The sequence below is a fragment of the Macroventuria anomochaeta genome, assembly GCF_010093625.1.
Source record: "Macroventuria anomochaeta strain CBS 525.71 unplaced genomic scaffold BU25scaffold_27, whole genome shotgun sequence".
Taxonomy (NCBI): domain Eukaryota; kingdom Fungi; phylum Ascomycota; class Dothideomycetes; order Pleosporales; family Didymellaceae; genus Macroventuria; species Macroventuria anomochaeta.
This window is the reverse complement of record NW_022985388.1, coordinates 126,358-151,813: the sequence shown is the minus strand read 5'-3', so window position 1 is coordinate 151,813 and position 25,456 is coordinate 126,358. Positions and strand designations below refer to the sequence as shown.

The 25,456-nt window shown below is 53.7% G+C and overlaps 11 protein-coding genes across 11 annotated transcripts; 5 read left to right on the top strand and 6 right to left on the bottom strand.

Annotated features, from left to right (window-relative positions):
- Window positions 1-33: 33 nt before the first annotated feature.
- Window positions 34-2,102, bottom strand: BU25DRAFT_346617 (uncharacterized protein; the record flags this gene model as incomplete). The annotated part of the gene is made up of 5 exons (XM_033703109.1): window positions 34-230; window positions 286-1,027; window positions 1,079-1,589; window positions 1,748-1,938; window positions 2,043-2,102. The coding sequence occupies 5 exons, from the start codon at window positions 2,100-2,102 to the stop codon at window positions 34-36; spliced, it is 1,701 nt and encodes a 566-aa protein (XP_033559278.1).
- A 1,059-nt stretch (window positions 2,103-3,161) lies between these two features.
- Window positions 3,162-6,628, bottom strand: BU25DRAFT_412895 (Sec23/Sec24 family protein-like protein). Its single transcript, XM_033706905.1, has 2 exons — window positions 4,575-6,628; window positions 3,162-4,525 (listed from the first exon to the last, which is right to left on the bottom strand). Exons 1-2 carry the CDS (start codon window positions 6,367-6,369, stop codon window positions 3,330-3,332), a joined length of 2,991 nt encoding a protein of 996 aa, XP_033559277.1. The 5' UTR covers window positions 6,370-6,628; the 3' UTR covers window positions 3,162-3,329.
- A 245-nt stretch (window positions 6,629-6,873) lies between these two features.
- BU25DRAFT_412894 (AP-2 complex subunit sigma) lies at window positions 6,874-7,929 on the bottom strand. The gene is made up of 5 exons (XM_033706904.1): window positions 7,823-7,929; window positions 7,728-7,767; window positions 7,653-7,682; window positions 7,329-7,559; window positions 6,874-7,222 (listed from the first exon to the last, which is right to left on the bottom strand). Exons 1-5 carry the CDS (start codon window positions 7,855-7,857, stop codon window positions 7,121-7,123), a joined length of 438 nt encoding a protein of 145 aa, XP_033559276.1. The 5' UTR covers window positions 7,858-7,929; the 3' UTR covers window positions 6,874-7,120.
- Window positions 7,930-10,335: 2,406 nt separating this feature from the next.
- On the bottom strand, window positions 10,336-12,397 carry BU25DRAFT_122710 (ammonium transporter-like protein). Its single transcript, XM_033700447.1, has 4 exons — window positions 12,144-12,397; window positions 11,701-12,029; window positions 11,062-11,653; window positions 10,336-11,009 (listed from the first exon to the last, which is right to left on the bottom strand). The coding sequence occupies exons 1-4, from the start codon at window positions 12,211-12,213 to the stop codon at window positions 10,423-10,425; spliced, it is 1,578 nt and encodes a 525-aa protein (XP_033559275.1). The 5' UTR covers window positions 12,214-12,397; the 3' UTR covers window positions 10,336-10,422.
- A 656-nt stretch (window positions 12,398-13,053) lies between these two features.
- On the bottom strand, window positions 13,054-13,712 carry BU25DRAFT_412891 (uncharacterized protein). The gene has a single exon (XM_033706903.1). It carries the CDS (start codon window positions 13,396-13,398, stop codon window positions 13,231-13,233), a length of 168 nt encoding a protein of 55 aa, XP_033559274.1. The 5' UTR covers window positions 13,399-13,712; the 3' UTR covers window positions 13,054-13,230.
- A 384-nt stretch (window positions 13,713-14,096) lies between these two features.
- On the top strand, window positions 14,097-14,958 carry BU25DRAFT_122717 (uncharacterized protein). The gene has a single exon (XM_033700448.1). The coding sequence runs from the start codon at window positions 14,375-14,377 to the stop codon at window positions 14,825-14,827; it is 453 nt and encodes a 150-aa protein (XP_033559273.1). The 5' UTR covers window positions 14,097-14,374; the 3' UTR covers window positions 14,828-14,958.
- A 12-nt stretch (window positions 14,959-14,970) lies between these two features.
- Window positions 14,971-17,030, bottom strand: BU25DRAFT_441555 (carbohydrate phosphatase). Its single transcript, XM_033709236.1, has 2 exons — window positions 16,703-17,030; window positions 14,971-16,028 (listed from the first exon to the last, which is right to left on the bottom strand). Exons 1-2 carry the CDS (start codon window positions 16,779-16,781, stop codon window positions 15,091-15,093), a joined length of 1,017 nt encoding a protein of 338 aa, XP_033559272.1. The 5' UTR covers window positions 16,782-17,030; the 3' UTR covers window positions 14,971-15,090.
- Window positions 17,031-17,183: 153 nt separating this feature from the next.
- On the top strand, window positions 17,184-18,559 carry BU25DRAFT_412888 (uncharacterized protein). Its single transcript, XM_033706902.1, has one exon. The coding sequence runs from the start codon at window positions 17,404-17,406 to the stop codon at window positions 18,460-18,462; it is 1,059 nt and encodes a 352-aa protein (XP_033559271.1). The 5' UTR covers window positions 17,184-17,403; the 3' UTR covers window positions 18,463-18,559.
- An 814-nt stretch (window positions 18,560-19,373) lies between these two features.
- Window positions 19,374-19,971, top strand: BU25DRAFT_460562 (uncharacterized protein; the record flags this gene model as incomplete). The annotated part of the gene is made up of 2 exons (XM_033710362.1): window positions 19,374-19,646; window positions 19,822-19,971. 2 exons carry the CDS (start codon window positions 19,374-19,376, stop codon window positions 19,969-19,971), a joined length of 423 nt encoding a protein of 140 aa, XP_033559270.1.
- Window positions 19,972-20,689: 718 nt separating this feature from the next.
- BU25DRAFT_372673 (uncharacterized protein) lies at window positions 20,690-22,812 on the top strand. Its single transcript, XM_033704015.1, has 3 exons — window positions 20,690-21,872; window positions 21,917-22,146; window positions 22,198-22,812. The coding sequence occupies exons 1-3, from the start codon at window positions 20,694-20,696 to the stop codon at window positions 22,613-22,615; spliced, it is 1,827 nt and encodes a 608-aa protein (XP_033559269.1). The 5' UTR covers window positions 20,690-20,693; the 3' UTR covers window positions 22,616-22,812.
- Window positions 22,813-23,008: 196 nt separating this feature from the next.
- BU25DRAFT_493076 (uncharacterized protein) lies at window positions 23,009-25,373 on the top strand (the record flags this gene model as incomplete). The annotated part of the gene is made up of 1 exon (XM_033711692.1): window positions 23,009-25,373. The coding sequence occupies one exon, from the start codon at window positions 23,009-23,011 to the stop codon at window positions 25,289-25,291; it is 2,283 nt and encodes a 760-aa protein (XP_033559268.1). The 3' UTR covers window positions 25,292-25,373.
- Between the last annotated feature and the right edge of the window lie 83 nt (window positions 25,374-25,456).

The following is a 25,456-nucleotide window of genomic DNA, read 5'->3' as shown; positions in this document are numbered from 1 at the left end:
TCTCTTTTCGATCGTCTGCTGGCGTGAGGGTGATCACGGGAACATAGGTCCGCACGTGAGCACGTGTCGTCTGGCCAGGACCAGCACTTGCGCACTGCTCAGCCCGAACTTTGTACCGATGACACTCAGTCTTCCTAACAACCAGTCTCGCTGACGCTGAGGCACTGTGTCCGCATTCGCGGCAACGTAGAGGGGCCAGACGAGCGAGTAGCCGCCGAATGCTTCAGCCGCTGCGACATTGTCAGTATGCTAGGTTCCAATCCAAGGGTTTTCAAGAGGACTCACCATACTGCTCCTGCCCTGTTTCCTTAGCCAACGGCTGCAACTCATAATTCAAATGAAACGGCACACACGCACTCAACTCATCCACCATCTGCTGCACCACATAAACACTCCTCTTATACTGCTCCTCCTCCTGCGCATTCACAACGCCACCATACCCCAGCCAATCGAGGCAAGCCAGCATCACGCGCCGGCAGAAGATGCGGCAGACGCGGTAGTCATTCATGATGGATGCGAGCGGCACATCGTGGTATGCGTGCTGCTCGCCAGGCCAATTCTCGGCGTTGGCGATGTCCGAGGGTATGGAGGATTCGACGCCGATGATGCGGTGTTTCCATTCGGGTGGGAGCGTGCGGTACCATTCCTCCAGATTCCCGTCGACCAGCTGCGCAAATTCGATGATCTGTCTTGCCTCCAACTCCTCAGTCGGATCATATAGGGTGGACGTGAGTTTGTTGGCGCGGGCGCGCAGGTTGGGCAGGTCGATGCAAATGAGTGTTAGGCGATTGGCGGCGTTCTCTTCGGCGATGTCGGATTCACCTATCCAGCCTTTTTGGCCGGGGAACGAGTCGATGGGTTTGGAGCGCTGGACGCAGGATGTTATCATCATGGTGCGCACGGCGCGGAACATGGCGTGCGACATGGGGTCGTTGAATTGGTCGGTGCCGCGGAGTTTTGTTAGGGCCACGGCGCCGTCGACGTGGTTACCCCAGGCGGTGATTGTGTCGTCAGTCGACATGATGGTCTGGAGGAAGTCAGTCATCAGTGTAGAGGCAAGTGGTCTGATTTGACCTACTTCGTATAGCGAGAACATCAGAATGGCAAGTACGGTTTCGTTCGACCTGCTCATCGCAGGATCCTTGAGGTCGCTGTTGAGCTTTCGAATAGCTTTTCCATATGTCTTGACAGCCTCGCCCACCAAAGCTTCCCGACCAGGATACTGACCGCAAGCAGCCATGGCGACAGCACTTGTGGCCAGATGCAGGACTGATGACGGTAACGCTTGATTGTATAGCGGAACGAGAAATTCAAGATACCCTCTTGTGCTTTCTGCTTGTTGTGGAAGTGTGATAAAGTTTTTGAAGAAGAAGGTGACGGCCTCGTAGTCCGGGGCCATCACAATAGACTGCGGGATCTGGTCGAGGTTCCATAGCCAATTGTCGAAAAGTCCTTGTGACGATAACGCTTCTGGGTATTGAGGTATGAGTATGAGCTGTTGATCTAAATTTGGTGTGGTTTGTGCTGTGGAGGAGTCCTCCTGTGATGAGTTGGAAGCATTTGAAACTTCGAATGTGAGGAAGGCAGGTCTGTTGGTGGTTAGTACATGGTTTTACGCTTCTTGTATGCTAGCAGAGAATCGAAGCATCAATATGATCCTGCATCTGTAAAACAAAATAAACATGAATATTGTATGTCTCGGGTCAATCTGCCTGATTGTGCCGTGGTTTTGGAATAGTGTACTCACTGATTAGGAGAAGGTTGCGAGCTCGAGCCACTGGGACTACTTCTTGCAGGCGTTGGGCCGGAGGTCTTTCTTGCTTTTCTCGCCATAGCCTTGTTCTCGTCTCTGAAGACTAGATCAAACTCGTCTGGATAGCCCGGGCAGTCGCGCCCAGATTTCTTGCAATTCCCACACGTTGGTCGCTTTTCGTCGCACTGAGACTGATTAGCCCTGCTGTGCCACAGTTTGCCAGCATTGATCGGCCATGCATTGAAGAACATTGAGGCCTCGCAAGCCGAACCATATGCAGGTGTCATACCTTAATCCTGCGGCTCTTGCATATGCCGCATCCACGGCTTGGCTTGCCTGTGTAGACCATGCTGCGCTTCTAGTTGATACAGCACGATTTCGTGATTCAAGATGTTCGATCGTCCCTGGACAAGTCAAAGGTGGCGTCTTGTGGTTTTCGGCTTGAGTTGAGATAATATACACAAGGCAGTATTGTCAGTCGGATTGTGTAACAAAGGTGCTTGAACACTCCGCCTCAGGGCCTACGTCGACCATCAGGCCAGCACAATACACTACGTAGCCTTTCTGTAGCGCTCGCCAGAATTCGAAAGCTTTCCAAGGAAACGGTAAGAGTACGATCCCGCGCCGGTAAGCTCGATCCTTGCAGGTCCAAGTATTTGGGGTCGAGCTCGTTGTAGCTTGGTTCCCGGGACAAGACGAAGCGAGGCGATTTCCCAATGCAGGTTGATTGTTACGCCGCAAGCCTATGAGAGTCGTCGAAGGGTGATGACAGAGGCAGCAACAGCATGTTCGTTTGATGAGACGATGATCTGGGGCCGCGTCGGGTTGCTTTGCGCGCCGAACAGCCTGCAAAGACTCATCCTGGAGGTGTGGTTGCGTTGAAATCCTTCGCAAGCTTCTCCCATTTGGGTTTGGCGTGCGCAGCTCGGCTCGTTCGGATTTGTGGCGCAGCACCGTTTCATCTCCTCCGACATCACCGACTATGCGGGAGGCTGCGGGAGAACGCGAGGAGAACGACACCAAAGGCGTTCAAAAGCTGCTGCCTGAAGCTTGGTGGCCGATGTTCAGGCACTGCCGTCGAGGTGTACGCAACGCAGTTTGCCGAATACGGCGAGCTGAAGTCCTCATTGGTGAGTACTTGTTCTGAGCGGAAGGACTTCAGGCCGAACGCTGGCGTTCGAGATGTCAGTATCGAATTCGTGGTGTAGAGGATAGGGTGAGGGAAGAGAAAGAGAACAAGCGTGAGAGTAGGTAGGCAGGAGTAGTCGCTCCCGTTTCTAGTGAAGAAGTCACGCTGCTCGGTGGAAAAATCAAGAAGCGAGACCTGTTTGTATGTTCATGTTCGAATGCGTTCGCTGTGCTCATGATATCGCTATGCAACATAAAAATCCATCGATTCCCATCCGGCCTTCTTCCATCGTTCTCTACCCATTTAGCCCCAGTACGATGTCCGCAACCCCACAAATTGACTTCCCATGCTACTATTGTCGATGTCTTCGCTCTTCTTCCGTTGCCCAGCGAGCTATCCGCCGTCAGATTAGCTTCGTTATTCAATTACTGGTCTTTAAGGCAGATCTCAGGAATTGCTTACCTCAAGCTGAATATGCCGATGCACATGCACCAACCAATCGACATAACTCTGCGCCTCATTATTCCGATCCTCATACAACAACCTCGCAAACTCATACTCCGCGCCATCCAGTCCCTGTCTCGCCAGCTGCACCGTAAGCGCCTTACTTGCCCTATTCCCCTCCAGGTACTGCAAGATATTCCGCACCTGAGCGTTGAGATGTGTGTCGAGCACAGGAAGCGAGGAGGCGAAGGGGTCGAGGGATTTGAGATCGCTGTGTTCGGCGCCGAAGAGGTCTTCGAGTAGATTCGGCGAGACGTGTTGATGGATCCAGAGGAGGCAGATTTGGCCGTTGTCGACGATGTATACGCCTCCTTCGTCGACCTTGGAGAATGAGGCGCGGACGCCAGAGGGCATGCGGAGATGTCCGTTTTCGTTGGCGAAACCATCGGCGTGGTCAAGGTTGTGTACTGCAATGACGCGCGGGTAGAGGTAAAGCGATAGCTCGAGGGGGCCCATTGAGCGGATGAGGCGCATGTCGTGGACACGACGGTCTGTGGGTTCCTTGCCGGCTTTGAAGGCGCGCGACTTGATCAGGCCGAGCATGTACATGGAAAACTCCTTGAGATTCTCGGGCAGGACAAGCTGACCAGGCGGACTATTCCCGGTGAAATTCTTCCTATAGCCAGCGAGAATGTCGACAGTCTTTTCTGTCAGTGCGCCGCGGATGTCCTTGAGGCTCTTTTCGGTCATGCGCGCACAGGCTTCCTTGGCGATGATGTTGATAACGGCATCTTGGTCGACGAACTTCATACATTCGCCTGCGCTTTGACTGACGCTGGCGACGATGTTGCTGCAGCGGACGCGGCGCTCGCCGCTGGCTGTTGTGTAAAGAAGAGCGCTCTGGAAATGTGCGTCCAGCTTAGGGTCGAGTTTGCCGTCGTAGCTGAACAGGACGCCGATGGCTTTGTCGGCATCGATGGTGCCAAACTCGAGGTCTGCACCGAAGTTGTGGTGGAAGTAGTTGCCGTGGTAGCCAGAGACCTGCAGACCGTTTGAGCATCGAACCTTCATCAGCGCTTGATAACCGGTTTCCCGCATAACGGTATGTGTGATCTCCTTCGATAACTTGAGGTTGTCTCGGGGTGAGTGGAAGTTGGGGTAGTAGAACACCTCACCACCAGTGGTTGCAGATACATGGCCTGCATGCGTTAGTATGGTAGGGAAGCAAGGGGTGACGAGGACACTCACCTATCGTTGCGATGTCGAGGTAGCCACCGCTGGGTGCGGCTAGGAAAAAGTCACATCCAATACCGTTCTCGACCATCTGCTTCGCCACTGTTGTGAAGCCAGGATGCTCTGTCTTAAGCAGCTTCCTCTCAGCATCGGTGTTGTGTACGTTGCCATCGTCTCGCATGAACAGCTTTCCTGGGCCAAAGGTGGGTAATGCACCTAGCGAACAGACAATCTTTCCACCAGTAGCAGTCAAAGCAGCAACCGCAGAGTTGAGCGTGGGCAGCAGAGCCGGCTCAGGGTGCCTGAACTCGCGGAACATGTTGGGAAGCGAGGTGAGCAGGGACGTGATGACGGTCCTCGATTCTTGAGGATCGACGAACAGGCCCTCGGTGAAGGGCAAGAACGGCTCCTCAAGGTCCGGCATGACTAGCATTTGCGCCGTGACGAGCTTCGGGCTGAGGTTGTAGAAGTGCATCTCCTTGTCGTATGTGACAATGCCGATCTTTACGCCCTTTGGCATCTTGAGAGCGCTCTCTGCTGCTTCGGTCGCCTCGCTTGCTTCGCTGTACAGCGCGTTTAGGATACCCGCACAGAATCCGTCAAGAAAGCCACGTTCGACGCTCTCTGCCGTGACATCGATCAGGAACAAGTATCGCATCCCGACTGGCTCTTTTTGGCCCCAGTACTCCTTTGGCACCACATAGTCGACCGTACCGAGGGTAAGCTCCGGTCGCTGGAGCCTGTCCACGCGTACGCCACTGGCATCGGTGGGTGCAAAGTACTCCCCCGGTACATCGTTGGGGAAGTTGCACATGTTGCAAACGAGCTTGTTGCCGCCAGCCTTGAATTGCATGAAAGGGTTGATGTACGCTCGACATCTCCTGCATCTTGGTGGACCTGCCTCGCCAAAGTCTAGGACAGGTATCGGCGTCTCCCCCTCTTGCAGTGGTGCGAGTGGCTGCAGTATCAGGCCTAGTGGCAGAGCTGTTGCAGCGAGCGCGTCAGCGGATATGGGGATGTTGTTGAGCGTCAGTCTGGCGAACTTGGGGGACGAATTGCCCTGATCGAAGGCCACGAAGGGCACGGCGGCGGGCGGCGGTATGTGGTGTTCCATAGTCGGGTAGATGTGGTCCAGGTAGTACTTCGCTGGCGAGTCTCGCGACCTGGGGATGCTCGGTATCGACTCGGGGTCAACTTTGCCCTGCGCGGACCCGGCGACGGCGGTGCCTGGCTGTGGTGTATGTGTCCGGGCAGCGTGCTGCATCGGCGAAGCCACAGCTCCAGGAGTGAACAGCGGTGTTGCAGCAGGGAACTGGTTCATGGCGGGCGTGATCTCTGGTTCTTGCCACTGCGGCCCACCAACTTGCGGGCTGTACTGTGAGGGCGTGCCCGGCTTCTGCAAGCCATCGAAGGCCTGCGCACTCCCTCCCGGCCCCTCAAGGTTGTGGTAGGCGTGTCTGTCCTTCTTCTTGCGCCTGTGGTCTGGTGGCGCGTCCCCGCCCAGGCCCACTGCTCCCATCTGCGCCGCCAACATGTTCGTGTGGAGGTCGCCCTGATACGATCCAGCCTGGTTTATCAGCGGGCTCGCCTGGGGCGGGAAGTAGCCCTCTTGCTGCACGGGCTGTTGCGGCTGCGCCGGCGAGCCATACTGCGGAGCTCCAGCTTGCGTGTACGGACTGCCAGCTTGCTCATAGCCAGCACGGCTCGCAGCGACGGGCGGGCGCCATCTTGTAGGGTCGTCCTTCCTCGGCGGCGCACTGGGATTCGGCGAGCCCTGGCCTTGGGCGTGGTACATCGAAAAGTCGCTCATGATTGCGCCGCGGGGGTGCTGGACTCGAAGCTGTGTTTACGCTCGTGCGATTTCACAATGGTGGGTGTCGACAAGGTTCGATGCAAATGAATCGTCGGTCGCGGAGGAACAGCCGAGGTGTCTATTTCATGGCTCGGGCACGGTACAGTTCATTTGGCGCGTTGTGGGCTTCAAGCCGAAGTTGGTGATCTGGCTATTACCATGGTGGTGGTGCACTCTACAATCAAGTCCGAGCGTCAGCCTTGCATGTAAGGACGTTGACCACGGCACATCGTGTCTTTGCCTTTAACGGAGGCATTTTGTCAAATCTTGCTCAGAGACAGTGATAAGAGGCCGAACATGCCATTAGGCTGCGGATACGCCTTCCGAGAGCATCCTGTAGCTGTCTCTGGCTACTACCACTGAGGTGGGGCAATACATGTGAAATGCATGGGGTTCAGCCAGTCGCGTGTCACGTCAGTGTAGGCTTGAAGCCCCGAGCAACTCGAGTCGATTATGTTGTTCATGCGCGCAGCCAAATTTGTTCATAGCACTGTGCAGGCTACCATGCTATCTCTCGCGCTATCGCTGCACGCAACTCACATTTGCATGCTCGTTGTCGTGCTATGCTGTGCTTCGGTGTGGACGGACTCGCTCTGTGTCGATGCCTCGGACGGCGTCTTCAGTCGTCTGTCGTACTCGGGCTTTCTCGAGTCGATCATCTGACGGCGGTCATGGTCTTGAGGCTTTCATTGTACCCTCCGTATGTCGTCTACTCCAGCTTGTCCAAGTGTGCCAACCTCGTCAACACAACCTGCTTATTCGTCTCTTCAATCTCGCCCGCTAGGAACACTTCGTCGAGGATCGCATACACCTGTCCCCCTATTAGCCTCCTACCGTCCCATAGCATCCCAGCTTCTTCCCTCCACAGCCCCCGCCACCTGCCACAGACCCTTTCCCAAATTACTACATGCACGTACCTTGTAGAAGTTAAACACCAAATCCAGCTCACACACGTTCCCAAAAAACGCATCCAACACCTCCACAAAGAAATGTATCGCCTCCAGATACGCCAACTCATTATCATTCGTATCGACGCAGGCGCAGAAAAACAGGCCTGCGTACCGCCGGTACACGATCTTGGACATGTTGCGGAACTCGACGAAGTTGGATTGGTGCTTTTGGTCGCGCGGCGCTATAAGGCGGTGCACCTAGCAGGCGTGGTCAGCGAGGATGGGCATGGGGATTGAAATTGCGGCGGCGGCGGGCGAGTGGTGGAGGAGGGGAGGGGAGGGGAGAAGTACCTCGCCCTTGAGCTTGACTTTCTCTTCATCCTGTGTGTGTCAGTATTCGCTCATACTATGCATTGGGGGGCTTACACTGTACGGCGCATACCATTTCGCCAGTCTTGTCTTCCCCCTATGTTGGGATGGTCAGCGACAGTTTCCTCCTAATGTTGATTCTGCCAACGCACTGCCGGTTCTGGATCAGAATGAACGAGAGCACCATCTTGCCGGTGGAACGTCTCCTCGGCGCATGGGCACGTCAGTCGTCAGGGACTAGAGGCGGCGGAGAGCGGAGGTGATGCAGCCGCACCCTTGTGCTGTTCAGGGCGGGCCCCACTTTCTGCCGCGTGGGGTTCCTGCAGCGTCTCGTCCTCCACCACACAACTCTAGGCTTGAATGCTTGAATCAACATCCAACCAGATCATAAGTCATATCCGATAAGGATGTGTTGAGAGGCATGACTTCCTCCATTCATGCCTACAGCCTTGTTTGAGTATGGCAGGCAACATCGTCTTCCATCGTGTCTGTCCTGCACTTCACAGCCTCTAGGATAGTCCGCTCGATATCAAACCTCTACTCGACTCAAATTATTGTGCTCAATGCAGTTGACTGGGAAGCACGACGCTCAAAGATCTTCACCCTTGGCAGCCACGCCCACAGTTCTCAGTCGAACACGGCAACACCATCCACTATCTCGCATCTCCATCCAATGGTTCGCTGTGCGAAGCCCTGGGTGCCAGCCACGAAGATCAGACTCCGCCCTGAAGTAACAAACGTCTTCGTCAGTGATTCTTGTCTTATTGGAGGGGTGCGCGAGCTCCGTCCAGAATAGGCTGCACATATGGCAGCCAGATTGAGCCGAGGGCTTTATCTGCTTGATATTGGAGACTCTGAACGTCCGAAGGAACCCATCAGAGGTATCCTCCATCCATGTCCAAGGCCCCCTTGCGGGAAGTCGGTCTCACAGGAGCAACACAGTGCATTGAACTCCGGTGGCTGCCCGTTCGCCATCGCAGCGCGTTACAGATGAGGCTTTTCTGCAATTCGGACGATCCCAGAAAGATCTTGTTAAGTTACAACGTCAGTTGTGCACAATGCGTGAAGCCTAGACAAGCAACGAAGAGGTGCATATCCATAACCGTAGGGCAAGTGCAGCCGGCAACCTCGCCAAATCTTGCACCTGTTCATGCCGGGCGAGCGAGTGCGAAGAGTGGTAAGAAATAAAGCAGCAGGTCTGGAATGTGGAGGTAACAATATTGAACGTAAGGTTGACGGAGGAGAACTGTCAATCTTGGAAAGCTCCCGACCTTCCCGGTAAACATAAACTAGTCACAATTAGGCACTCACCACCAAGGCTTTTGCGCAGGCAAGACCTTACGCACGCAGCAGGTGCGGAGGATGATTAAACAACATTGGAACTAGTCTTTCTGCAAAGTAAGATTACCTACCTAAAAAAATGCTCCTAAGACCACATGAAGTAGTGTTACGATATCAGTCAATCGATAGACCTGAGGTTGCACACATCAGACTACCCTGGACTAGCATGTTTCAGGTCAGGTATATCGTCGTCTTCTCCTAGCTAGAGAGCAACTCAGCGCAGTATTCCATCGACCCGATAGTCCTACGTTATCGTTTACCGTAGCTATCAGTATATTACAGCGGCCCACGCCGCTACAAGCAGGATCGCTACTAAGCAGGCAACCGCTCGGTGCTATGTGACTGCCAGTGAAGCGCAGAGTAGCTCTGAGTAAAGCAATAAGAGAAACAACGTTCGTGGAAGCGCAGTACCCTAGAAGACGTTGCTCAGAAGCGATGTGATAAGAAGAAGAAGAAGAAGAAGAAGAAGTAGAAGAAGAAGCAGGAGGGCGAACTGAGCATGAAATCCCCATGTCTCGTCTAAGGCACTACGAAAAGACTCTTCGTACAACTACGGATGCAGTATATCGCTGTAAACCTCATGTTCAAGATTGCCAGCGTCGTCAGAATCGAATAAGGGCCTTACCTCGGTCAATAATCTGCACCCACGAGCGCGTTATAGGCTACCTAACTTTCAACCAGTAGGCAGGCCTGGGTTGCGGGTGTTGTCGTGGGCGCGGGAACAGGAAAGTACCACCGAAAGTATCTCATCAGCGTTTACCGAACGCAAGATAGTGGCGGTCTCAAACCCCTTTGAGTAGGAGAAGTTGGTGTCATGATGCCGCCGTGCGTCCGCGGCTCTCTTATCTCCCACCCTTAAAACACCGTCTGCAGCCTGACGACGATGTACTCCCACCCTTGTCAATGAAGCCACTCCAGCACTGCCATTGCTGTCCCAACAAACGACTTAGCGGCACGATCGGATTTGGGGTGCAGCTGGAGTCCTGCTGATCCAAATGGCAGTGTTCGTATTGTCCAGATAAGGAACATCTGGGGATGGCTCGGCAACTAATGTGGTGTCCAAGGTTGGTGTGGCTGAGCGGGCTGAGCGCCATCTGACAAATATGGGAACCGATCGAGGGGTGCTGATAAGAACTTTGGCGGCATTGAAGACTGGCTGGGCGTGGTGATTGTTGGCGGGAGGATCGATAATCTTCACTGACAAGTATCACAATGCTGGTGGTATGATGGGAGCTCATAAAGAATGATGGAGTTGATGGCGATGTGCGATGGTGAATATGTAATTAGAAAGCGTACATCAAGTACGTATATAGCCAAATCTATCGCAAATAGTCTTTACATCCTCGTAAAAGGCACATAGGTGGTATCTCTGAACAGGCTGAACAACTTCAAACAAAGTCAAAACGAGCATCTAGGCATAATCGCGCGACGAAGACGGAGGTGTAGTCTTCTCGTGCTCGGGCCCTATGGCAACAGCATGGCGATCACCGCCAATGCCAGTGTGCTCGTGGCCGCTATGCTCGCTGGGTGTCTTACCCTCAAGCATCTCGCTGTGCTGAGGGATACCGTGGCGCTCCCCCTGAGGAACGCTGTGCTCGCCGTTCAGAGGCTCGCCTTTCGCAGGTGTCCAGGCGAGGTAGTCACGGCGGACCTCGACGTAGTCGTATGCGAACTCGCCAAGCTGGTCATCATCCATACCCAGAAGCTCAGCCTCCTCGGAGGCGCGCAGGTGCAGGCCGGGGATCTTGTTAATGACGAAGGCGAGGATGGCGCTGACGACGAAGGAGTATACGGCGCAGGCGACGATGTAGGCAATTTGCTTGTAGATGGCTTCGGGAGAGCCGGTGATGGCGCCAGCGGTCAGGCCGTTGTTGACGCCGTCGAGGCCGATGATGTAGTCTGCGCCGAAGATACCGTTGAGGAAGAGCCCCCACATTCCAGCGACACCGTGCTCAGCGAAGACATCGAGAGAATCGTCGATGCGGACCCAGAACTTGACTGTGATATATTAGCAATTATTTCGAGTATGTGAAAACAGGTCAAGACGTACTCTTGGTGGCAAAGTTAGCAACGATACCGGTGGTGATGCCGAGGATGACACTTCCCCAGGGAGTCAGGAAACCAGATGCGGGGGTAGCAGCAACGAGTCCAGAGATAACACCGGAACACCAACCGACCATGGACCACTTGCGGGCAAGACGCCAATCAAGAATAACCCAGGTCATCGCGGCGAACATGGCAGTCAGGTTGGAATTCCAGCAAGCCATAACAGCGCGAAGGTTGGCACCGAAAGCAGATCCACCGTTAAAGCCCAACCAACCGAACCACAAGAAGACGGTACCGAGGGTGATGAGCGAGACGTTGTGCGGGCGGAAGTTGAGCATCATCTTCTCCTGGCGGCGGCCGAGGATCATCGAGTAGGCGAGTGCAGTGCAACCGGAAACGATTTCGACGGGACCTCCACCAGCGTAGTCGAGTCCACCCCATACGAAGAACCAGCCGCTCGAGTTCCAGGCCCAGTATGCAACGGGGCAGTATACGATGGTGGCCCAAAGCCAGATGAAGACCATCATGGGGATCAGACGACCGCGTTCAGCAACGCAACCGACGACAATGGCAGCAGTAACGGCGCAGAATTGCATCTACTTACCGTTAGTGAATCTCAAAAGGGATTATTGAAGTGACATACCTGGTAGAAAGAGTACAGAAGCTCAGGAATCAGAGGAGATCCCGGGCTGGGAGCACCAAGCACACCCTTGAGACCGAACTTGTCGAGGTTGCCAATGAAGCCATTTGTCGAAGGGCCGAATGCGAGCGAGTATCCCCAGAAGTACCATTGGAAGGTGATGACGGAGGCAGAGAACATACACGCCCAGATAAGGGACAGAGCGGACTTTCTGCGCGCAAGACCAGAGTAGAGGAAAGCCAAACCGGGAATCATGACCATGACCATAGCAGAAGCCACGAGAATGTAGGCCTGGTCGCCGGCATCGTACCATTGATTCAAGTTCTCAGTCACTGCGATGTAGTCAGTAAGTGTTCGTTCTCACGAGTACCAAATCCTCAGGTTCTGAGCAATGTATATCGTACGCACTCGGCACGTGCGTGGTAACAGTATCTGTGGGTACTTACATGAGTCTCCACCTGTGATCTCGTTTGTTCCATTGAACTCGGCCGGAGCCCCAATCCACGAGTATGGCATGTTGACTGTGTCCCCGGGTGTGTTGTCGTGTGGTCAGGAGAGGGTCGAAGTGCCTTGGCCAAAGGAGGGTTGATGGTCGGGCAGGGCCTGATGGAGGAGGAGAAACACAATTCAACCTGGAGCAGTGCCAGTAATATACAGGCGTATGGGAGAAATCGGAGCCCTATAGCTGATCACGGCAGCTCCGCCGGGGTCTTTATGGCTACTACTCTTATCTATCCCGGTCCACGGACCAGCGCTTAAGGCAAAGTAAACGAGGCGCATCACCCACAGCCGCGACCGCCGTGGGGTTCGCGTTAGATCAAATCTGAAGCTTTGTTCTTTTTCTGCCGGGTCAATCGCTGGTGCTGCGTCATTGTTTAGTGTGCCTTATCTCGCCGTGAACGGAACTCTTAGGGTTGGTTCAGATAAGCGTAACACTGAAGAACAGCGGGCTGCCACGTCGAATGCCGTGCGTAGGGGAGCCCCTCGCCGACTCAACAACCACGCACACGACATTGGCTGCTCAACAGCGACATTGTGAGCGCATTCACGATCAAGCTCGGTTTCATCGATGAGGAGCGCTTGGCGGTGTGGGATTGTAGGTAAACGTCTTTTCAATGCGCTGATAAGTTGGTCGACGCTAATTGGGCGATAGGCGGCTCGATTGAAGACGAATCAAAGATAGGTCACTAGCCTCCTTTTGGCGGCGACCGCCTGTCGACCGTGCCTGCCGTTGTGTGCCCGACGCGTGCTCTGATCCCCAATTCACTGCGAACGCCACCCCGGACCTGGTTAATCTTGTGCATGTGCGAATGCCTTACGTTGGTCGCGATAATGACCACGGCTTAAATTGCCTATCATTGGTCGATAAATTGTTAAAATAAGATGCACGTCTCAAGCACAGCAGCTGTGCGTGCGCTGGTACTCACCTCCAAGAGCTGCGATTGGCGACGTCGCGGCCCAATTACCAGAAAAGTCTGCTTACATCTCGCAGCATGTTCGATGCTCTGTGAGGTTGCTTAGATCGAGCCTTGTTTAGCACCCGTGCGACCGAGTTGTTTCTGGCTTTTGATATGACCGCGGCCGCCGTTGTACCAAGCTCACACAGAAGTACCCACACGTCACCGCGGCTAGGCCAAGCACTGTTAGCTGAGCTGTAGCGTTGGGCCAGTTCCTAACTTTCGGTCGACTTTCCGGAGACATGAGGGCCTCTGGTTGTCGTGGAGAGGCTCGTTGTCAGGGATCACGCGTTGTGTTCAGCGACCCTGAGCGTGTTCCAGAAGCAATATCAATGCCGTGTTCCTGGTGCCAGCATGCCACACCACTATCATTCGAGGCGCCCAGTGGGCATCAGCACTTGGGATGCTGTGTTCTGTCTTTGTTCCACGCTCGTGCGACTGTGGCATGCGACAGGGCTGCGCCTATCTGCAGGTCAATTGTGCCTCACCCGCGTCCGCCCCGCGTCGCTTGGCAGAATGGCAACGCGAAAGCATGTGAGAGCATATCCCCGAGCCAGTGGGGAATGAGAGCCGTCTCCGTCGCAGTGGGCTCGTGGAGGTGTCAAGTGTTGTACAGACACGAGCACCGTGGGGATGTACAGGGACCAGGAACCACGCCCAATTAGATAATGTTCGACAACCGAAGATTCTCAACCCTATTCCTCCGCCGGGTGTTTATCTGGGGAAACCAATTCTCTTACGATTCGGCACGCTGCTGCGATATGTACCGATACGAGCAGCCATGAGCCTATGACCATGCGGCCGGAATCGGAGCCATGACTACGGGTCTGAAGTAAGGATCAGTGCCCTATCAATTCTCCGCCGATTGCAACTCATGCTGAGCCCTTGGAAATATAACGAGTCAGCTTGGCTATGATTCTCATCCTTGACTGACGTCCTTCACTTATGCTTCTCGGCGATCAGTTGCTTGGTGTCTGAGCATAATTCGACTTCAGTCCATCGGTCGATGCTGGAGGAAGCAGTGTTTGAGCTATCACCACTCGAGAAGGTATTGGTCCTTCGTCAAACAACTTAACGTCTGACTACTATCTCACATCTCAGGTGCGCCTGATTGAAGCGCCTGCACTATTCTTGACACTACATTTTACCACTGGCCAACTGCTACAATCTGGAAACAACCAGCTTGACTGCTATGGATAGCCTTGACAACAAGCACAACCATGCTGGGGAGTCAGACACAGAAGCAGCACGAAACGATTGCTCAAGTCAGCGTCAAAGCCTGTACTCTGATTTGTTCATTGTGCCAGCTGCCGTCAGGCGAAAGCTGTGGTCAGTCAGCTTACCGAGTCTGTCGCATAAGACATATGCACGACTGCGACACAAACCCTGATATCGATATTTCTGAATCCTCACGCGACATGGAAATGATAATTATATCTGTTGCATTCAGGTTCAGGCCTCCATTGTCCGAGCACACTGATCACACCGCTGCTCGGAGTTTACCAAGCAACTTTCCGAGGACTGCGTGTTACTGTCAGATTCTGAGGCTTCATCCCGTTTGGCTTGACATGACTGGTAGGCTCGCAACCACTGGAGTGATGGAGTTAAGACCAAATATAAGCACACTGTTCACATCACAGAGCATGTTGGAGAATACAGTCAGACTAGGTTGATAGGTGGGACGGTCAATTTGTATCAATATGCTAACAAACGCCAGTCGCTATGTATTGTATATGCAGCACGACGAGGTGGAGACTACCAAGTGATCACCTCAGTGCTAGAAAAGACCAGAAACTAGACATTCGAACACGTGGGTTCGCAAACAAATGAGGAAAGACGCAAGATTCTCTGCCATCTCCAGACAGATAAGCATAGGCCGAGAGTCACGAAGGGACATCTACTCGGCAGGCATCCTGGCTCTGAACGACAAGGCCGCTTACTTCTCATCCTTGTAAACGAACTTCTGGTCCTGCATATTCTCCCAGATCGTCTTAACGACCTTCTTCTGCTCCTCCTCTTTAGCATTGCGCACGGCAAGGTAGCAGTGACCCTGCAGCTTCGGCTCCCAATCACCCGGATTGCACGATGCAACGATACCGCCCGCCTCCTTCAGAATGCACCAGCCAGCAGCGACATCCCAGGAGTTGACGCCGCCCTCCCAGAACGCATCCATGATGCCCTGCGCCACGTAGCAGAAGTCCAGGGCCGCGGAGCCGTTGGAGCGAATCGTCTTGCACATAGCGCCGCCTTCGGACGCGTTGGTGAGGAGTTTGTTATGTGTCGAGGTGCGGCACGCCCAGTTCGCCCCCTGGCGCTCGTTGCCCCACTCCACGATGAGGAGGCAGTTGGGCATCTGGGGCATTGGGGCGCGGCGCATGGGGAGTTGTTGCGTCTTCTGGAACTGTAGAGGGAGGTCGAAGTGCTTAGTGTAGTAGGAGCCCTGACCCGCCATGCCGAAGTAGAGATCGCCGCGAGCTGGGTTGTAGACAACGCCGACGACGGGCACCTTGTCGAGCACAAAAGCCAGGGAGATGCAGAAGTTAGGGTTGCCGTGGGTGAAATTGATCGTGCCATCGATGGGATCAACGACGAAAGTTGGTGCATCAGTTATCACCTCCTTGTGGAGCTTGTGGGTCTCCTCACCCCAGAACTTGAAGTCGGGGAACTTGGCAAGAACCTCGTCGCGGACCATGTGCTCAATCTTCTCGTCGTACTCAGTGACCAGATCAGAGGTGTTGTTTTTAGTTTGGGCTTTGATGAGAACGTCTGCTTCAGCGTTCATCATCATAGATTCAGCCTTCTTAGCGACTGCAATCAACAGGTCGCGGACATCGATGAGCTTCTTGAGGGTCAAAGAGTGCTTCGCAAGCAGGTCTGTGGCCCAGTTAGGAAGCGGCGATGACGGGACTGTGATTGGGCTGAGAGCTGCAGCCAGAAGGGGAGATGACTTGTTAGATGAGTTGGCCGATGAATTGGGAGAAGAGCCAGAGCTGCTATCTGAGCCAGTGTTGAAGGCCATGAACTGGCGAGCGGGGGTTGAAGGGTTCATCTTGGGGTTGGTTGTGGGTGCTGATGTGTTGTGAGAACTGGTGGTGTAGTGGTTGGTTTGATGATGTTGACTGATCGGTAGTCATGAGCGTGGTTTATGAGAATCGTGTATACGTTTGGTTATATTGGTGAAAGTACTGTTGTGGGCTTGGGCGGGAGTGTTGAAAGTTGGTGGTGGTTGAGAGTGGTAATACGAGTGTGTTACGGCAGGTCTAATGAAGCGAAATTGTGTGCAAATTATATATCTCTGAGGCCCACTCTGAGGATGCAGTGAATGCACTGTGGGTCTGTTGTTGTACGGTGAACGTGAACGTCCAGGCCAAGACCGACTAGGACGTTAGTGAGGCGTTTCAAAGCTTACAGTGAAAGCCCATCGTTTGGTGAAAAGCGATGACAATGCCACACCTGGAGGACAAGGTGAAGATGGCATTGTGCTTCTCGCCTTGGATTGATCGCGAACAAAATACGAAAGACGCGATTTCCTTGTGACAGCCGCTTACTGCAGGCTAATGCACTCGCTTCCTTTGGAACGGGCGTAGCCGAAGGGGCATTGATCCTGGATCCATGCGGGAGTTCCATGCAGCTCGAATAATGAGGCTTTGCATGTTGAATACTCTGCTCAGAAGAACGTGGGCCAGATGCTTGTAACGTCTCGATGAATGCCCATCCGAAGGCCGAGGATGATATCGAAATCTGGGCCTCAGTGATCGACAGAATACGCACACTGTGTGATAAGACCGCTTCAAGGCTCTTAATAGGGCCATCTGCGTTTGCTCTGGCAATCTAGATCATCTGTACGCCATTGTCACATGTCACTTTACCTTTCCGCAGGTGCGCTGTGAGCAAACTGTTCGGTCTTTGACTCTTTGAGCATTTCGGAAGGCTTCAAATCTCAAATTCTGCAGATCCGATTCTTTCCGACCGTTTGACCGAGACGCGTCAATTCAAGCTCAACAGCGTACGTTCAGACTATGTTGACTTCAAGGATGAAACAACTTATGGCTTAATGCAATTCGGAAATATGTTTTCAGGTGTCAAGAGGAGCACATGCAAAGGCAGGGGAATGAGGTAGAGATCAGGTCCGTGCATCGTTCCCCGGCTGTTATTGCCTCGAGCGACGTCACTGCCACCTCGATGCGTTCTCCATCAACACTGCACGAATACTCGCGATGCATCAACCGCGCGAAATGGACTATACAGAATGACAGCCTTGCAAAACGTATCAGGAGATCGACATGAACGTCAACGCAACGCTCGCGCTGTCCGGCGTCGATTAGCAGACATCACACCGAGTAACTCCAGGATCCAGACACAGTCCCTCTTCTTTTCGCGATTGCCTGCGGAAATCCGATTTCTAATCTTTGAGCTCTTGCTAAGCCAGACCCACGATCACGACCGGCCTATCAACATTCATTCGATATCACCACTCTATCGCCCAGGTCATACCTACCGCACCAAGATTCACACAGCATTACTTCTCACCTGCCGTCTGGTCTATTATGAGGCGCATGCAATTCCCATACGAAGTTCGACTCACCATTTCCGGCATTTAGGGAGTACCTCCTGGCTCTACGAAGGCGATGTCTGGCTCCATCACATGACGAAGCAGCGCGGCGCAGATGTTTACCACTTACATGATAACCTGGTTGCCCTCAATCGTCGAAATTTCACCAAGTTCTTTTTGCCGCATTTGCGTTGGAAACGAGTTACGTGGACGATATGCGCATACCTCTGGCCCCCGATCCTGGCTGGCTATCGTGAGATCGATCGATTGGCCGAGACACTTGCGGGCATTGAACTGCTAGCCTCTTGTCAAGAAGTCAATCTAGAGTTCGAAATCCGGGAGGACGTACCAGAGTTCCGTGAAAGCCTCCAGCAGCAAGCTGAACTCTGTCAAAAGATTGGAGTGGCATCTGGCGAAGCCGCTGACGGACATACAAACATTGCTCAGCCTGGAGGCACTCAGCAGCCTGCAGGTCTAAGAAGGAGTGACGGATCAGTACTGCACTTAGACGTGACGAACTCGAAACGGTATACATGGGTCGGCAGCGGTCAAGCTCGATGGGGTACAAGCGCCCTCATCAGAGAGAAAGAGACTGTGAGGTACCGCACTATTAGGTTATGTTGGCGGGCGAGGGTGCCACGAAGAGAGTACATGAGCTATGATCGTATGAATTGCTTGGATCTGACCAACTGTGAGGAGGTCAAAGGCATCGATGAAGACAGTGTTGATAATCAGTTATCACGAATATCTGTATAGCTGAAAACCCGACGGATAACCCCTCGCTTTGGAATCGTCACAGTATAAGCGATATGAGCCAACTTAACAGAAATGCAAAGACGGTCCGGAGCACGAGTGAGTCTGCCCTAGTTATTGTATTGTTGGTGTTATTGTTGTGTTGTTGTGCGCCGCTTCTACCTCCAAGCACTGCTTCCTGAGCCACTACTCCTCCCTCACAACGTCACTGCCTGCTCAACGTAGAGCAGTAAACAAGCTCCCTCGCCACACTCGTTCACCACGACACACCTCCATGCATCGTCAACAACGCAACATTTGCCACACATGAGCACTGTCCACGTTTATTGATACAGATATACACCTAGCAACAAACATCACCGGTGCATACCATGCATTGCATCCTTATACCCTACTAATCAACCTTCGTCAAGCTCGAACAACAACCTCCATCGAAGGATCGATCCTAACTCCAACTTGCACCCACCAACAAAGCCACGCTCCAGACAGACCGGATTTTCTCGCAGACCTCAGACACTTGCTTACAGAAACCACGCGGCATCCGGGCCTTCCATCTTCAGTTGTCGCTCACAAGCTTCGCATCAACCCTCCGCTCTTTCTTGAAAGAGCAAGCTCAGCTTCTGTTTCCATTTGTCCCAACAACCGCCACAATCCTTGGCCCTCAAAGAGAAACTTCAAGTTGCAGCTGACCGTGTTTGGCGATTCGAACGAGACGCTCGACCCCAAGACTCAGACACAAATTAGACCTCAGTCTAAGTATCAGACCAGGACAAAGTCCGTGACGCATACGAGGATACACTTCGGAACATCATAGAAATCGCGACACCGAAGGGACAAACTCCAAAGTCGATCAAGCACTTTCGCTTCCGGCAGGTTCTAGACCATCAACAGGCACGGCGACCAACCTTTTATTCATGAGCTTGGCTCCTATTGGTCTGCAAGCCCCTGTAGGTCAACCCGCAGTATCAGCTCCTTTCCTCTCCAAGGAGGAGCAGGCATTCCTTGCGGCACGGGAGTACGAAAAGGCTTTTGCAAGGAAACGTCGAGAAGAGGAACTGAAGCGACAAGTGAAAGAAGAGTGCAAGCGGATCAAGAAGGAAGATAAGGCGAAAGCAAAAGCTCAGGCGAAGGGCCACAGGCTCGAACCGAAGAAAAACAAAGCACAGCGACTGAAGGCATACCTCAAGGTCAAGATATTTCGTCGTCGATCTTAACTGCATGTCTCGTGCAGCTACAGGCGCGTCAGGTTGTGCCAGCTCCTATTCGACCGGAGGTACCTGCACCTCGTCATCAACGGTTGCTGCTCCGGCCTTAAAATCAGGCAGTAGTGGTACCTCGAGCAAGCCTCTTACAGCTGAGCAGGAGGCACAAGCCAGGAAGAAGCGAGAAGCCCAGGAAAAGGCACATCAGGAGAGGCAAGCGCACCGCAAGCAGAAACGGGCTGAGTACAAAGAGAAGGCAAAGCATCTGGTTAGCAGAGCCAAGTTCAGAGTCACTCGCAAGTTTGCCTGATGGGTAGCGTTCGCTTTGCTATCGAGGCCTCTGTTCGACGACGAGACCCCGACATCAGTCGCTGGCCGGGAGTCTACGTTCATCCCGGAGAATTCAAGCCTGCTACGGCCAACGTTCAAGAGGACGGCGAGGCCTGGATTCGATACCGTAATCGATACAGAAGGCTCCAGGCGCACAGCCGTCTGCCAAAGGCCGAACGCAGACAGAGATAGCGAGAGCTCCTGGTGGTTTCAGATGGCCACTGCAGGTTTTGCCGCTGCACCTACTGCTGAGCAAGAAGGGACCTATACGGTGCATCAGACTATCACCTGTCATTACCACGTCTACGCTCCGACAACAGTCCACATGAACTCTGACGGACCGCGTTGCGTCACTGAGAGCTCTTCAGAGGCAACGTCAGACAGTTCACCGCCAACTACCATTTCTCAACCTTCACGCAAGCTTGACGAGACTTCTGTGCACGATCTCAATCTCGAGGCTGTAAATACGACAAAACCGGAAGGCAAGCGACAGGCTATCTTGCAGTGGCTCATCATCAAGCTAGTGTTGTTGTTGCAGAAAGTATCCCACTAGCACAGTTCGTTATACTTGTCGGTTGAGGATCGCGGTGGGTGTGGGGAGAAGTCAATCTCATTGTGGTCGAGGTGACGGACAGCGGAGGTGAGCACGGACGCCGCAATTGTTCGTTGCATCGCGACCTGCAGCTCCGCAGACGTCACACGATGCTTGCCAACAACACGCGCAACGCATTTGTTGCCGTCTCAAAACGGCCGTACATATGTCAATCATGCTTGCGCCGGGCTAAGCAGCTCTCATTGGCCTCAGCGCGCCTTCCCACACGATCCCCCGCCCGAAGCCTACAAACCGCCAGCCAGCCGCCAGCCCAAGACGATACACCTTTCCGAAAAGCACTCAAAGATGCCGCCAAACAGCAGAAGAAGGCATCAAAAGGTGGTAAGAAGTCTAAGAAAGCTATCGATCCTCGACTGGAGAAGTGGGAATTGACGGTAGGAATTGAGATACACGCCGAATTGAACACAGCACGAAAGCTCTTCTCAGGCGCTGCAACATCTGTCAGCGAGTCGCCAAACACACACGCCTCTCTCTTTGACACTGCCTTCCCTGGCAGTCAACCTCACTTCCAGAAGGAAACCCTCCTGCCCGCTCTGCGCGCTGCCCTAGCATTCGACTGCACAATTCAACCAAGGAGCAGCTTCGACCGCAAGCACTACTTCTACCAGGACCAGCCCAACGGTTACCAGATCACCCAATACTACGAGCCATTTGCGACCGATGGTCACGTCACGCTGTACGCTCACGACTTCCCCGCTGGGTCTGCACCGGAAGATTGTCCTATCAAGATTGGCATCAAGCAGGTGCAGATGGAACAGGACACAGCCAAGACAGTACAGCAGCCGCCCTCGACACATCTACTCGATTTCAACCGCGTCTCACATCCTCTGATCGAGATCATCACGCTTCCTCACATTCACGACCCTCTCGTAGCCGCTGCATGCGTCCGCAAGATCCAGACAATACTCAGGACCGTGAATGCATGCACAGCAGGTATGGAGATGGGTGGATTGCGTGCCGACGTCAATGTTTCGATCCGCGAGCGAGGCCAGACCCTGAGCGAAGGCGGGCTGTCATACTCTGGCGTGACCGGCCTTGGACAACGGACCGAGATCAAGAATTTAGCCAGCGTCAAGGCTGTAGAGGATGCAATCATTGCGGAACGCGACCGCCAGATCGAGCTTCTTGAGAGCGGTGGGTCTGTCGAGGGCGAGACCCGCGGCTGGACTGTGGGCAGCAAGACCACCAAACGTCTGCGTGGTAAAGAGGGCGAAATTGACTATCGGTACATGCCCGACCCAGACATTTCGCCAGTCTTTATCGCTCAGGTATGCACCCGAGGGACAACCAAATACCGTACTAACACGGGTAGGACCTTGTCAACCATCTTCGAAAGAACTTGCCCGTGCTCCCGGACCGAATTGTCGATGTGCTAGTGGAGAAGTACGGGCTGTCGACCAAAGACGCCGGTACACTCTTATCTTTCGACAACGGCGACCGTTTGGAGTACTTTTTCGAGGTCACGAACCAGCTTGCAAGGGCAAGGAACATCAGATCGAGCGACCCTGAATTTTCTGCACTCGGCAAGGCGGTAGGCAACTGGTACGCTGATGTCCCATGTACCTGCATATATTTGACACTGATAAAATGCAGGGTCCTAATGGAGCTGGGTAGTCTGTACAAAGATGAAGAATGGTCTGCAACGCGCGTTTCGCCCGAAGTCCTCGTTTCGATCGTCGACCAGCTGTTGCAGAAGCGCATCACATCGCGGTCCGCCAAAAGGCTACTGGCCGTAAAGTTCGAGGGCGAGGAGCGCCACGTCGAGCGACTCATCGAGGACTTCAACATGGTCTTCAGGCCCCTGTCACCCACAGAGTACCGCGGCTTTGCCCAGACCCTGCTGGACGAGAAGCCGGACATGGTCAGAGACATTGTCGAGAAGGGTCAGGAAAAGAAAATTAAGTGGTTCGTGGGACAGATGATGGCCAGGAGTCCGGAAGGTACTGTGGAGGCCGATGTCGCTGAGCAGACGATCAAGGAGCTTCTACCTAAAGCGAAGACTGCGGAGTAAACTAGATGGTGGGTACCTAATCATTAATATTCCCAGGTTATTGTGTTGTGACCCCTCTTTCTACCTGACATTGCGATGGAGCTGTTGGACCCCTGAGTTTGTTATACAATGGATTACGTCTACAGCACGACCACGGAACTAGACGTGAGTGCAAAAGCGTTCATAGGGACAGATGGAAAGATGTATGAGTCTGATTGCTTTCGATTGCGTCCTCCTTCGACGCCTGTTCCCACCATTTTCGCCAGTGCTCCTCACATACTACGCTCCTATCAGCCAATATTGCGTTCAAGCGAGCGCGTTACTTGCTCGCTTTTTAATCTGTCCAAACTGTACCCTGTAGGTATTCGGTCTATTTTCAACGCAAAGCCAGCCTCGTCGACCAAGTCTATGATCATGAAGAAGCAGTTCGAGTCGTGGAAAAAGAGCTTGAAGCACACGTTTGGTCGAAAAGAAAGGAGGGAAGTGCTAGCTGAGCTCAAACAAGCCAAGGAGAACGAGCAGCAGCAGCAACAGCAGGCTCATCCAAAACCTCTCACAGATGCCGAAATCATCCAGTGCTATGCGCGTGAAGCGAAGGCTCAAGCGCAAAGAGACGCTGCCGCCAAAGATGCGCGTGAGAGGGAGGCGTACTGCGATAGACCTTTCCGTCCTACGTCCACCACGAGCGCCCACAAAACCCAAACCAGGAAGCTGGAAGATGTGGAGGGGATTGATCACTGGAAGGCATCTGTGAGTCCACTCTCATTGCCTGCGCCGGTTATGGGAGCCCAAAATCTGCCGACCCCAGCAGCTCAGGAAGAGTACGAAAGAGTTTCGGAGCAAGGCCCGCACCCTCAGCCTCAACCCAAGTTCAAAGTCAAGATCCGCAGGACGGCAAGCGTAAGGAGGATAGCGATGGTGGGGAGTCGGCGTATGAGGCTTGGTCAAGCGAGGACGATCGTGTATGGAGAGCTCGATGGGTTGAATAGGTTGCCGCTGAGGGGTAGGGGGGAGCTAGATCAAGTGAGGGTGGGGGATATGGATGAGAGGGAGAGATGGGAGTTTAATCGCGGGTTGAGGAATTGGGAGAGTGTGTCGACACTAAATAGCGAGGGAGTGGGAGGTGGTGCGGTGAGATCCTTCGCCGGTCTGCTTCAGAGTCGACAAGGGGGGGAGGTAGGTGCTACTCCAGACCTCACGCAGAGTGTGGAAGACTTGAGTAGTGTGGATACCCCTAGGGGCGTGCAAGAGCATGGAAAAGGAAAGAAATGGGCGACCTGGGCCGGTACTATGAGGAAAAGGGTTGTGAAAATGTGCTGTGGTCAACAGATAGGGAGTGTTTCGCCGCCGCCGCCGCCACCACCACCGCCGCCGCAAATATCTGTATCTATTCCCACGTACAGCGGGGATGATGAAGAGCAAGGAAATTCTCCGGGGCAACAACATGGGGCTGAGAACCTCCAGCCTGCATCATCACGGGCAGGTATCCCTAGTGGAAGAGAGCCTGCTCAAGAGCAGCGAACGACGATAGTCCACGAAGCGGAGGGTGAGCTTGGAGTTGTTGGAGACCTCTTGGATGGGTCAGCAGAAGTAGAAACTGGGGAAGAGCTCTGTCCATGTCCAGAAGGCAACGGCGACCTTGAAGGTGCTGAAGACTTCCAAGCTAGATCGCCACGCGCCCCAAAAGGTGATGGCGAGGCTGGCCCTGGATCTCACACAGCAGCATTTCGAGCTCAAAGACTGGAAGAGACTCGAGAAATTGAGAGCGCTGAGTACGCTGAGTACCTCCAGAATGACACAGGAACAGTGCTCCGTGTAAGATCGCGGCCGAGGAGGCAGAGGACGGGAGCGGGAAGGTTGGAGTGGCGGCAAAATCTCCAGGATAAACTGGCGAGGGTTTCGCAGCCTGGACTTGTTGAGAAGGAAGACAACAGACCAGAAGAGCAGGAGCAAACGACAATCATTGCTCATGTTGCAGCCTTAGGGTCGCTTGAGGACCTACCGGCTGATACTCAGCCCCCTCAAACACAAGAGGCTGAGGTAGCAACATCAGTGCACGAGATACCAAGTGTCTTGCCAGATGCCGCTGAAGACCTCCCGGCTAGCACTGAGCCTTCTCAGAAGCGAGACGAGACCGAGGCTCCTCGAGACACAGGAGGGCTACGACCTAATGAATGGCTTCGCAACACCACGCTCCAGATTACCACGCTCCAAGACTTTACGCAGGCTGAGTCTGAATCTGAGGAGGTGGTGACTGCCTCCACGGGTAGTCAAAGTGGCAATCCTCAGCCTGCCATGAGCACCCGTCCCATTGAGAAGGAAGATCCTGACCCAGTGCTCGAGGACCTACAACTTAGAGCGCGAAATGTCAGTCTAAGGCTGAGGCACAGCTTGAGATTGAGACAAGCGTCTGTCTCGCCGGACGGTCCTTCGGTGCTGGGTGAGGCGGTGGATGCGTTGACTATCTCCCCGGCTCAGGCTGGACTGAGCAGAAATCGGCTGCCCGTCCGTTCGAGACGCGAAGACAAAGATGAGAGCAGAGCGCCCTCTGCAAGTCGCAGTGAGATGGTAGAAGGGTCGTTGAATACCTCCAGCCCTCAGGATTCTTCGTCTTTGCCGGACGCGAAACCCGCACAAGCTGATGCTCGGACTGAACGTGCGTCAGTGGAGATGGTGATTTATTGCGGTGAGGACTGAGGGCCTCCAGGCAAGGAGGTAATGGACAGCAGAAGTCTTGTATTTGGAAGGGAAAGGGGAGAGCGGAACTGGAAGATGAAAGATAAGGAGTGTAAGAACATGGGATGGATGTCGAGTTTGTTGTGCGTTGGAACAGGAGAATTACCCAAGTAGTTCTATGGTCTT

Excerpts from the sequence above, each read along its gene's own strand:
- BU25DRAFT_412895 (XM_033706905.1), bottom strand. The coding sequence starts at position 6,369 with ATGAGCGACTTTTCGATGTACCACGCCCAAGGCCAGGGCTCGCCGAAT. Across the intron at positions 4,526-4,574 it reads CCTCGACATCGCAACGATAG|GCCATGTATCTGCAACCACT; the intron begins GTGAGTGTCCTC and ends TAACGCATGCAG.
- BU25DRAFT_412891 (XM_033706903.1), bottom strand. The coding sequence starts at position 13,398 with ATGTCTCCGGAAAGTCGACCGAAAGTTAGGAACTGGCCCAACGCTACA.
- BU25DRAFT_412894 (XM_033706904.1), bottom strand. The coding sequence starts at position 7,857 with ATGGTGCTCTCGTTCATTCTGATCCAGAACCGGCA. Across the intron at positions 7,768-7,822 it reads ATTCTGATCCAGAACCGGCA|GGGGAAGACAAGACTGGCGA; the intron begins GTGCGTTGGCAG and ends ATCCCAACATAG. Across the intron at positions 7,683-7,727 it reads AATGGTATGCGCCGTACAGT|GATGAAGAGAAAGTCAAGCT; the intron begins GTAAGCCCCCCA and ends TGACACACACAG.
- BU25DRAFT_122717 (XM_033700448.1), top strand. The coding sequence starts at position 14,375 with ATGCTGGGGAGTCAGACACAGAAGCAGCACGAAACGATTGCTCAAGTC.
- BU25DRAFT_412888 (XM_033706902.1), top strand. The coding sequence starts at position 17,404 with ATGACAGCCTTGCAAAACGTATCAGGAGATCGACATGAACGTCAACGC.
- BU25DRAFT_441555 (XM_033709236.1), bottom strand. The coding sequence starts at position 16,781 with ATGGAACTCCCGCATGGATCCAGGATCAATGCCCCTTCGGCTACGCCC. Across the intron at positions 16,029-16,702 it reads AGCGAGTGCATTAGCCTGCA|ACCTGCTTGCGAAGCACTCT; the intron begins GTAAGCGGCTGT and ends ACTGGGCCACAG.
- BU25DRAFT_122710 (XM_033700447.1), bottom strand. The coding sequence starts at position 12,213 with ATGCCATACTCGTGGATTGGGGCTCCGGCCGAGTTCAATGGAACAAAC. Across the intron at positions 12,030-12,143 it reads GATCACAGGTGGAGACTCAT|TGACTGAGAACTTGAATCAA; the intron begins GTAAGTACCCAC and ends ACTACATCGCAG. Across the intron at positions 11,010-11,061 it reads TGCTAACTTTGCCACCAAGA|TCAAGTTCTGGGTCCGCATC; the intron begins GTACGTCTTGAC and ends AATATATCACAG.
- BU25DRAFT_372673 (XM_033704015.1), top strand. The coding sequence starts at position 20,694 with ATGCTTGCCAACAACACGCGCAACGCATTTGTTGCCGTCTCAAAACGG. Across the intron at positions 21,873-21,916 it reads CGCCAGTCTTTATCGCTCAG|GACCTTGTCAACCATCTTCG; the intron begins GTATGCACCCGA and ends TAACACGGGTAG. Across the intron at positions 22,147-22,197 it reads GGCAAGGCGGTAGGCAACTG|GGTCCTAATGGAGCTGGGTA; the intron begins GTACGCTGATGT and ends GATAAAATGCAG.